The following is an 11685-nucleotide window of genomic DNA, read 5'->3' as shown; positions in this document are numbered from 1 at the left end:
TGATACACTTTGGGTTAATTTTGGTATATGGTGCTAGGTAGGAGTCCAGATTTATTCTTTTTCATGTGGATATCATTTTTCCAACACCACTTGTTGAAAAGACTATCCGCCATCACCCCGTACCCCTCCACCTCCCAAGCCATTGAGTAGCCATTGGAATTCTTGTTGAAAATCATTTGTCTGTAATGTATTGCTGTATTTATGAATTCTCAACTCTTTATGCCATTTATTTATATGTTTACCTTTATGCCACGACCACACTGCCTGGGTAACTCTAAGTTTGTAGTAAGTTTTGAAATCAGGAAGTCTGAGTCCTTCAATTTTGTTTTTTTAAAATTGTTTTGGCTATTCAAAGGCTTTTGCATTTCACATGAGTTTTAGGATCAGCTTGTCCATTTCTGGAAAAAAAGGTAGTTACAATTTTAATAGGGATTACATTAGATCTATAGATCAATTTGGAGAGTACTGCCATATTAACAATATTCCAATCCATGAACATGGGATGACTTTCTATTTACTTTGGTTTTCTTAAATTTCTCTCAGCAATGTTTTAGAATTTTCAGTGTACAAGCCTTGCATTTCTTTGGTTAAATTTATTCCCAAGTGTTTTATTTTTGATGATATTGTACATAGAATTTTCTTAAAAAGATTTTATTTTTTTATTTGAGACAGAAACAGGGAGTGAGAGCATGAGCTGGGGGGAGGGGCAGAGGGAGAGGGAAAAGCAGAAGCAGGTTCTCTGCTCAGCAGGGGTTCAATCCCAGAACCCTGGGATCATGACCCAAGCTGAAGGCAGATGCTTAATCAACTGAGCCACCCAGGTGCCCCTAGAATTATTATTATTATTTTTAAACGATTTTATTTATTTATTCATGAAAGACACAGAGAGAGACAGAGACATAGGCAGAGGGAGAAGTAGGCTCTTCACAGGGAACCTGATGTGGTACTCAATCCCAGAACTCTGGAGCCATGCCAAGCCAAAGGCAGATGCTCAACCACTAAGCCACTTAGGTTTCCCTAGAATTATTTTCTTAATTTCATTTTCAGATTATTCACTGCTATTGTCTAGAAATAAAATTGATTTTTGTATAATGATCTTATATCCTGCAATTCTGCTGAACTTGTTTATTAGCTTTCACACTTTTTTGTTTGCTTGATACGTATTCTTTGGAATTTTCTAAGTATGAGATCATGTCACCTGCAAATAAAGAGCTTTATTTCTGTCTTTATAATCTGAATAATTTTAGTTTCTCTATCTTGTCTAATTGCCCTAGTAGAAATTCCAGATGTGAAAAGAGTATACATCCTTATCTTGTTACTGATCTTAGGGAGAAAGCTTTCAGTCTTTCACTATTGAATATATTAGCTATAATTTTTCCATCAATGTCATTTGTCAGGTTGAAGAATTTACTTTCTATTTCTAGTTTGTTTTGTGTTTTGTTTGTTTTTGTTTTGTGCTTTTATCACGAAAGAGTGTTGGATTTTGTCAAATACTTTTCTGCATTTACTGAAATAATCCCCTTTATTCCATTATTATGGCCCATCACATTGACTTATTTTCATATGTTAAACCTACCTTGCATTTTTGGTATTTATTCCATTTGGTCATAGTATTTTATATATATATATTAATATATATATATATATATTAGTATTTAATATTTTTAATAGGATTTGCTTTGCTAGCATTTAGTTGAAGAGGTTTGTATTTATTCATAAGGGATATTGGCCTGCAGTTTTCCTTTCTTGTGGAAAGGTATTGAGATACCTTTGGCCTTGGTATTGAGATAATACTGGCCTCATAAAATGAGTTAGTAAGAATTTACTCATCTTCTATTTTTTGAATGAGCTTAAGAAAGATTTGTGTTAATTCTTTTTTTTAAACATTTGGTAGAAATCACCAGTTAAGCTATCTGATCCTGGAATTTTATTTTGTTGAAGTTTTTTGATTACTGATTCAGTATCATTACTTATTATGTTCTATTCAGGTTTTCTGTTTCTTTTTTTTTTTTTTTAAGATTTATTGATTTATTTATGATAGAGAGAGAGAGAGAGAGAGAGGCAGAGATACAGGCAGAGGGAGAAGCAGGCTCCATGCAGGGAGACCAACATGGGACTTGATCCCGGGTCTCCAGGATCACACCCTGGACCAAAGGTGGCGCTAAACTGCTGAGCCCCCCGGGCTGCCCTGCCAGCTTTTTTCATTGCTCAGATGGAGAAGTGGGCTTTTGGACTTCCTTACTTCACCATTTCCCTCATTGTGGTTTTAATAGCTATTTCTTTAAAGATGAATGAGGTATAACATGTGCTTACTTGCCCTCTGTGTATCATTTTTGGTGAAATGTACATTTAATTCTTTTGCATATTAAAACAATTGAACTGGCTCTTTTTTACTATTGAATTGCAGCCCTTTATATATTTTGGGTACAAATCCTTTATCAGATATATGTTTTGTATATATTTTTTCCCAATCTGTGGCTTGTTTTCATTCCTTAATGATATCTTTCACAGTGAAGAAATTTTTAATTTTGATGAAGTCCAATTCACCAATTTTTTTCTTTTATAATTTAACTTTTTTGTTTCCTAAGAATCATTTGTTTAACCCAAAGTTACAAAGATTAATTTCTATTTCCTTCTAGAACATTTATAGTTTTAGGTTTTGCATTTATGGCAATGATCCACATTAAGTCGCTATTTGTAAATGATGCAAGGTAATGGTTGGAGCCTGTTATTCTTCCTTTTTTCTTTTCTTTTCTCTTTCATTTTACATATGGATGTCCAAATGTCCCATCATCTTTTGTTGAAAAAATTATCCTTTCTCCCATTGAATAACATTGGTGTGTTGTCAAAAATCAAATGGTCATATATGTGTGGATTTATTTCTGAAGACTCTATTCTTTCATTGATTTATATGTTTATCCTTATGCCAATACCACACTATTTTGATAACTGTAGCTTTACACTAAATTTTGAAATCAGGCAGTAGGAGTTCTCTGTTTTCTTTTTCAAATTTGTTCTGGATATTCTAGGTCTTTTGTTTCTCTATATAAATTTTAGAGTGAGATTTTAAAATTTCTATAAGAAAAACTGCTGAGATTTTAACTGGGATTGCACTGAAGCTTTAGACCAATTTTAGGAGGTTTGGGTTTGACATATTAACAATACTGAATCTCCCAATCCATGAACACAGTATATTCTCCATTTATTTTGCTCTACTTTAATTTCAGTTAGCAATGTTTTCCATTTTCTATGTGGTCTTGCACATAATTTGTTAAATTTAGCATAAATTTTTGGTTTAATTCTAGTTTTCCATTTTTGTTGCTAGAATAGAGAAATAAATGACTTTTTCTATATTTACTTTGAATCTTGTGGTTTTGCTAAATTTACTTATTAATTCTATTAGTTTTTTTGTGGATTCCTCTGGATTTTCTATGTAAGTGATCATGCCCTTTGCAAATAAAGGCAAATTTATTTCTTCCTTTTCAAACTATAACCTTAATTTAAAAAAATTTATGTTTGTACTTTATGGACCCTCCCATACAATGCTGAATAGAAGTGATGAAAGTGCATAAGCCTGCCTCCTTCCCAATCTTAGTAGGAAAGCATTCATCTCTTAACATGAAGTATGACAGTAGTGTTACCTTCTTTGTAGATGCCTTTCATAAGGCTTATGAAGTTTCCTCTATTCCTAGTTAAATCATGAATGGATGGATTTTTCTTTATGCCTTTTTTAAATCTCATTTTTATTTTATTTTTTTAAAAGATTTTATTTATTTATTCATGATAGTCACACAGAGAGAGAGAGAGGCAGAGACATAGGCAGAGGGAGAAGCAGGCTCCATGCAGGGAGCCCGATGTGGGATTCGATCCCGGGTCTCCAGGATCGCGCCCTGGGCCAAAGGCAGGCGCCAAACCGCTGCGCCACCCAGGGATCCCTAAATCTCATTTTTAAAATGCTTTTTAAAAAAGGTTTTTATCTTAATTTCAGTTAGTTAACATATAGTATTATATCAATTTCAGGTGTACAGTATAGTAATTCAACACTTCCATACATCATCCTGTGCTCATCACAAGTGTACTCCTGAATCCCTATCACCTATTTAACCTCACTCCCCTCAGATCCTTTCTGTCTATTGAGATGAGATGCTTTTGTGTCTCCTGAATATTCCCCACCCACTACCCCTGAATGTAGATCCAACCTTGAATTCCTAGGATAAACCTCATTTGGTCATGATGTATAATCCTTTTTATATATTGCTGGATTTGATTTAATACTTTTAAAGGATTTTCCACTTAAGCTCATGTAGGGTATTGGTCTATAGTATTCTTTTCTTGAAATGTCTTTGTTTCAGGGTAAAGCTGGTTTCACAAAATAAGTGGTAAATGTTCCCTGTTCTATTTTTGGATGACTTTTTGGCAGAATTGATATTCTTTTCTCCTGAAATGCTTGGTAGAAATCACTGAAGTTACATTGGCTTGGAGTTTTGTTTTAAATGAAGAATAGATGTTCTTTGATAGAGATAGAGCTATTCAAGTTTTCTTTTTATTAATGAACTTCGGTAGTTTGTGTCTCTTACTAAATTTATTCATTTCACATAAGTCATCAAATTTATTAGCATACAGCTGTTCACATAAATCATTTTCCTTTTAATGACTATAGGATATGAAGTGTATTTTCTCTCATTCTCGACACCTGTAATTTGTTTTTTCTTTTTTCTTGAGTCTTTTGGCTAGAAGTTTATACATTTTCTAGACTTTTCCCCTGAAGAATCAGTTTTTGGTTTTATTGATTGTTTTCCATTGTTTTTTTCTTCTTCTTCTTCTTTTTTTTTTTTTTTTTTTGGTTTGTTTTTCTCTTTTCTATTTCAGAGTTCTTCTGACTTTTCTATTATAGGTCCTTAAAGGCTATACATTTACCTCTGTGCACTGTTTTAGTTGTGTCCCTCAAATTTCTGATATGTTCCAATTTTCATTCAACTCCAAATATATATATATTTAAATATTTTATTGATTTATTCATGACAGACAGAGAGAGAGAGAGAAAAAGAGAGAGGCAAAGACACAGGCAGAAGGAGAAGCAGGCTCCATGCAGGGAGCCCAACATGGGACTTGATCCTGGGTCTCCAGGATCACACCCCAGGCTGAAGGCGGTACTAAACCGCTGGGCCACCAGGGCTGCCTGAATTCCAAATATTTTTATTTTTCAAGATTTATTTATTCAGAGAGAGGCAGAGACACAGGCAGAGGGAGAAGCAGGCTCCATGCAGGAAGCCTGACGTGGGACTCGATCCTGGGTCTCCAGGATCATACCCCAGGCTGTAGGAGGCGCTAAACCGCTGCACCACCAGGGCTGCCCAAATTCCAAATATTTTTAACGGTTTGTTGTCATGGGTTTTAACCCTTGGGTTTTTAGATTATTTTATTTACTTTCCAAATATTCAGGAATTTTACAGGTAATTTTGTTATTAACTTTTATTTAATTCCTTGAGGCCACAGAGCATATGTAATTTATAGTGATCTTTTAAAATTTGTGATGTTTATTTTATAGCCCAGGATTTATTCTGACTTGATGAATATCTTGTGTGCACTTGAAAGAAATATGTTCTGCTACTATTGAGTAGAGTGTTCTGTAAATGTCAATCAGGTGGGGTTGGTTGATAGAGCATTTCAGGCCTTCTACATCCTTACTAATTTATTTACTTGTTTTATTAATTACTATAGAAAAGACAAGAATAGTTTTTGTTTTGTACATTTTTAAGTTGTTATTAGGTACATGCACATTTACAATTGTTATATTTTCTGGATTTTTAAAAAATTATTTATTCATGAGAGATACAGAGAGAGGCAGACATAGTCAGAGGGAGAAGCAGGCTCCCTGTGGTGAACCTGATGCAGGACTCAGTCCCAGGACCCCGGGATCACAACCTGGGCCAAAGGTAGACGCTCAATCCCTGATCCACCCAGGTATCCTTATACCTTCTTGATTAATTGAACTCTTTATTACTAAGTTTTGTAAATCTTGATATATTATCTTTGATAATATATCTTGTTGAGTATTATGAGCAGTGTTTTCATGGTATATCTTGTTCCATTCTTTTAGTTTCAACCAATGACATTTACTGAATCAAACAAATTTGGAGAAAGTGGGAGAGGGAGTTGCTAAGCATGATTCCCAGACTTGGCTAATGTAACTAAGTGGAGAATAAAATCAGTCATTGAGATTGGACAGGTTTATGAAGAAAATAAAACTTCAGATTTTAATCTGTTTTGTTTTCAGTGGTAGTAGGATACACAGGTAAAGATGTAGGTAACATGACTCAAGTCCTAGAAGAAAGATATGCTTGGGAATATAGATTTGTAAATCAATGGGAATAAAGAACAAAGGATCAAAGGCAAAATCCTGAACAGCAGGAACACTAGATCTTCCTAAAAGGAGAAATCAGCAAAGGAGGCTGAAAAGGAGTGAATGATGCAGTGTAAAAGAAAAAGCAAAGAGAATGCTGACTCATATATAAGGACATGGAGGATTTTTAAAAAGGTAGAAATTAAAAAAAAAAAAGGTAGAAATTGCCAGAAATGTTCAAATTCTGAAAATACTGCTCATTAGATTTTTTTTTTTTCAAAATAGTAATAGTAGAATTGTAGTAGTGAAGGCAGATTGAAAGGAGTATGGTAATGAATGTGTGATATTCATGAATGTATAAATGTGTGATGTGTGAATAATGATGCAGATTACTTAATTTTTTAAAAAGATTTTTAATGTATTTACTTGAGAGAGAGATCATCAGTATGGGGTGGAGGTGGGGGACAGAGGGAGAGGGGCAAGCCAACTCCTTGCTGAGTGCAGAGCCAGACATGGGGCTCAATCCCAGGACCCTGAAGTCATGACCCGGGGTGAAGTCAGATGCTTAACTGATTGAGCCACCCAGGTGCCCCTGAGGCAGATTACTTTAAAAACAATTTATGCAGTCTTGACAATAAAGGGAAGGAGAAAGTGATGTCGTCCTTTACCCTCAACTCAGCCTCATAATTCCTCTCTCTCTTTCAAGATTCAACCATAGTTTCCCCTCTATCAGAAGACCCTCCATTCTGAATTTGATGTCCTCTACAGCACAGCATAAATACATTTGTCACGGTACTTATAACAATATGTTTTAATTGTTCTCTGTTTTCTCCTACTAGATGGTACTTGACAGCAGGGACTCTTTTTGTAACTCCAGTGTCTAATTAGCATGTTGTCTGGCACAAAGTATGTGAATTCAGGTTTAATAAATGAAAGATAGATTTAGACATATCGAGGTTGGGAAGAAGGAGTCAGTGGTGAGGAAGAGATTAAAGGTACAGAAAGCAGAGTTGAGATGTCGCTGATGGATCAATGTCTTTAGGTCTGCCAAAGGGGGTGGGTTTCAGTACAGAGGTAGAGTGATGAGTCTTAAAAAATGGAAAGGAGGGTCGCCTGGGTGGCTCAGCGGTTGGGTGTCGGCCTTCCGTTCAGGGCATGATTCTCAAGTTCCAGGATTGAGTCCCACATCCGGCTCCCTGTGGGGAGTCTGCTTCTCCTTCTGCCTGTGTCTCTGCCTCATTCTGTGTGTGTCTCTCATGAATAAATAAAATCTTTCAAAAAAAAAAAAAATGGAAAGGATATGCCTGCATCTTCTATCAGAATAGAAATGTGAGAAGATGAAGGTAGGAAGGACTCCTCTTTCCTTCCCCTTCAAGAAGGGCAGGGACAAACGATGGAGGAAGGAGCAAGACTAAGAGGAACAGAGAATTGAGGACAATGGCAAAGACTTGGAAAGAATGTTAATAGGGAAATGAGAAAACCCTGACCAAGCAAAGGTAAAGGAATTGCCAAACACTGGATAGCAACCAAATGCATGGAAAAACTATCTTCATAGGAGTTTTCAGAGGTCGTGTGATTTTTTGTTTTTGTTTTTTCCAGTTAGACGCAGGTTCCAGCTTTTAGAACCCGAAGGGCTGAATTCTAAGATTGATAGAGGGTTGAGGGCTGCTGTGGAGATGGGGGGACAGGTGCACACGTGGACGGGGTTTGTCTTAGGTAGAAGCGCTGTGCCTGCTAGAGTTCAGGTGTTGCTGTGGGTATTTCCAACGACAGGCCGTGAGTAAGTAAGGAAAGACGATGCTAGGCTGGGCGATCCCTCCGCCCCTTCACGACTCCAGGTAAGGTGCCCACGGGCGGGGCGGGGGCGCGGAGCACCCAGGTCTCACCTGTGTGTCCTGGCTCTAACAGCGCTCGTAAAATCTAGGAGGTTTCCGGAGCTAGCGCATCGAGATTTAGTGGAGAAGTCGCGGGTTCCGCAGCGACCCGAGCGGCGGTGCGACGACCTCATCATCCGCGGCCACCTGCGGGACCCACGCTGGGACGCGCCGGCCAGCGCCTCGCGTGGAGTCTCCCCTCCCCCAGGACGCTGGAACGGGCCTGACCCGGAAGCTTCTCTGGCGACCCGGAAGCAGAGGCGCGCGGCGGAGTGCCGCCGAGCAGCCACCGCCCCCTCGCCGCGTCGCCCGCTGTTTGCGGGGGGATCCGGGTCCGCGGCGGCGCCGGGTTGCCCTCATGGTCCCCGGCCGGCGGCCTCGGCGGCCTCGACGGCGGGAGGATGACCTCTCCCCGGGAGCGGGGTGGCGACCTGGCCCGTTTCTACACTGTCACCGAGCCCCAGCGACATCCCAGGGGCTACACGGTGTATAAGGTCACCGCCCGGGTGAGTGCGGGTGTCGGGAGGGCGGAGAACCCCGAATTGGGGGCGCGAGGGACCCAGGGTATGGACCCTGGGGGGGGGGGGTGCTTGACCCTGGGTCAGAGCCTGGCGCGGGACTGGGTGCGCCGGGTGCCCGGCCCTGCGTGGGAGGTGGGGACCCCTGGAAGACTGGGGTGGAGGCTGGGCGGCGGATGCTCCAGGCTGTGCCCTGGAAGGTCGCCGCGGTGCCTTCCTTCCAGGGTGGGGCAGGCGCTGATGCTTTCAGTGGATGACTCAGACCCTATCCCATTGGTACTTTTCTTTTCCTAAGGCTGAAATCTGCAGAAGTGGTTTTGCTGGCTTCCCCGAGATCGTGTAGATTGAAAAACTAATTTAATCTGATTTATGTAATAAAATATTATTTCTTCACGTTGACGTTTTAGACAGTGTCAGCTTTGTAGGCAGACAGACTCTTGAGAAGGATGTCACTGTGAGGGTCAGCAGTCTAGGCCCTCTATGTCTGGCTTTTTTTTTTTTTTTTTTCGTGAGTTTTTCCATGATTTGCAGTAGAAGGAGACATAAAAATTCCACTGGGAGTGTCTGTGTGAGTTGTTTCGAGGGCCTGTGTAAAAGTTGTGAAGCTCCTTTATTTACATCAGCTAAACAATTTTATTTTATTTATTTTTTAGCTAAACAATTTTTAGTACACACTTTGTGTTTTATTTATTTATTTATTTATTTATTTATTTCCACTTTGTGTTTTATTGCCTTTGCCTTGGTTTTATTTTATTTTATTTTATTTTATTTTATTTTATTTTATTTTATTTATTCATTCATGAGACACACACACACACACAGAGGCAGAGGCACAGGCAGAGGGAGAAGCAGGCTCCATGCAGGGACCCTGATGTGGGACTCGATCCCGGGTCTCCAGGATCAGGCCCTGGGCTGAAGGCAGCACTAAACCACTGAGCCACCCGGGCTGCCCCTGCCTTGGGTTTTAAAGAGAGTTTGCATCTCCCTTGTTGGAAAAGAATGACAACAAAAATAAGTCTGAATGTATGTGATGTACGTATGTATGGGTATCTGTGTATATCAGGCATGTTGTACACATTACCCAATTGAATCCTAATGTTAATGATGAAGAAACTGAGGTTCAAGGAAGTTTCATAACTTGACCAACTTCACATCATAAAGCAGGTGCGCGTTGGGATTTGAGACCAGTTCTGCTTAATTCCAAGTTATATAAAAAGTTAAGAATTGATTTTATCATTATTATTAGTTGTTAAAAAAAGAGAGGCACAGGGCAGCCCCAGTGGCTCAGTGGTTTAGCACTGCCTTTGGCCCAGGGCATGATCCTGGAGTCCTGGGATCGAGTCCTGCATCAGGTTTCCTGCATGGAGCCTGCTTCTCCCTCTGCCTGTGTCTCTGCTTCTCTCTCTCTGTGTGTCTCTAGTGAATAAATAAATAAAATCTTTAAAAGGTACAAGATAATAGTAATAGCACAATATACATTTGGAAGATAGCATAATCCTGTGTGTTGGAGAGCTCAGGAAATAGAATTTGAGAAGAACCTTAAAGGATAGGTATATAAACAAAGTTCGGGGCATGTAAGTGGTACATGGTTTATGGAAGGGGTCCACAATTCAGACAAATGTGAGAAGATGAGAGGAGCAAAATTTTTTTAAAAGATTTTATTTATTTGAGAGAGAGAGCGAGAGCACACAGTGGGGGGAGGAGCGGGGGAGAGGGAGAAACAGACTCCCCACTGAGCAGGGAGCTGGAGGGGGGGGGGGTGCTGGATCATAAGACTCCAGGATCATGACCTAAGCTGAAGGCAGACATTTAACTGAACCACCCAGGTGCGCCTGCAAATTTGTTTAAAGATAAGACCAGGCCTGGTTATCTCAGAGGAGTATACTGGGAATAGAGTGAAATTTGTTACTCTTCCGGCTATGCAAGTAAGGTTGTTGCATAGGTGGGAGTGTTCCAGGTTAAGAAATTTTTTCAGGTTAAAATGAAGGGATCTTTATTATCCCATTCTTGAAACCTTTCTAGTTATCGGGCCCTTCAAAGTCTATAGTTTTCTAACATTCTTTATGGAATTAGAACAATTTTCAACGTACATAATGTTCCTTTCACAGCACCCTATTCATCCCTTATGATAACACCACACTTATATCTATCTGTTTACATGTCTGTGTTTCTTAGTAGATTTATGGTAGGTCTATAGCATTGTATTTGTTTCCTTTTATATCACCCAAGGCAATGTATGGCACACAATGTTGAAAAAAATATTGTTGAATGTTTTCTTCCCCATTCTAGGCAGCACATCCAATCAATGTTTAGTTCCAGGCACTAAATGCTATGAGGGATACAAGGCTGAATAAAGCACGTGCATTTCTTTCAAGGATGCTTATAGTAGAAAAAGTTAACTGGGCTTAAAGGAGTGTAGTATAAGATGTAAAATGTTAAATGATGTAAGTGACTTTAGAGAAGAGCTCTGGGATTTCAGACGACAGAGATTGCTTTGTCTCAAGGGATCAGGGAATATGTACCAGTTAAGAAGGTGAAATACGGAAAGAATCCAGACAGGTGGGATAAAAGGAGAGGGCATCGTAAGTAGATGGGTGAATAGGAGGAATAGAGCACATGAAGGCCTGGAGGTGTGCGTGTGTGTGGAACTTGAACAGGAAATACTGAGTATGATTACTACTTGTAGTCTTCATAGAAGGAAAGGTTAGCCTAATTTACATCTCAAATATCTTTTCTTAAGCTGTGCGCTAATTTTTATGATAACAGTTAACTTATGACAACATAAGTTAGAACCTGAAGTAGCACAATGCCTTAGAAGTAACCAAGTCTGGGGATGCCTGGGTGGCTCAGTAGTTAAGTATCTGCCTTTGGCTCTGCGTGCTGGGATCCCAGCATGCTGGGATCGAGTCCCACATCAGGTTCCTTGTGGGGTCCTGCTTCTCCTTCTGCC

At 39.4% G+C, this 11685-nt stretch overlaps 1 protein-coding gene across 5 annotated transcripts in view; it reads left to right on the top strand.

Annotated features, from left to right (window-relative positions):
* Positions 1-8465: 8465 nt before the first annotated feature.
* The window catches only part of RPS6KC1 (ribosomal protein S6 kinase C1), a 177125-nt gene continuing 173905 nt past the window's right edge, over positions 8466-11685 (top strand). For 3 of the 5 annotated variants that reach the window (XM_072831090.1, XM_072831089.1, XM_072831087.1), the window contains exon 1: positions 8466-8723. In XM_072831090.1, coding sequence (XP_072687191.1) covers positions 8619-8723 — 105 coding nt within the window. In that variant the 5' untranslated portion in view covers positions 8466-8618. The remainder of the gene's footprint in view (positions 8724-11685) is intronic. The other 2 variants (XM_072831093.1, XM_072831088.1) reach the window with 2 other exon arrangements.

This window comes from Canis lupus, chromosome 6, assembly GCF_048164855.1.
Source record: "Canis lupus baileyi chromosome 6, mCanLup2.hap1, whole genome shotgun sequence".
Taxonomy (NCBI): Eukaryota; Metazoa; Chordata; class Mammalia; order Carnivora; family Canidae; genus Canis; species Canis lupus.
The sequence above is the reverse complement of the archived record's forward strand: the minus strand, read 5'-3'. Positions and strand labels throughout refer to the sequence as shown.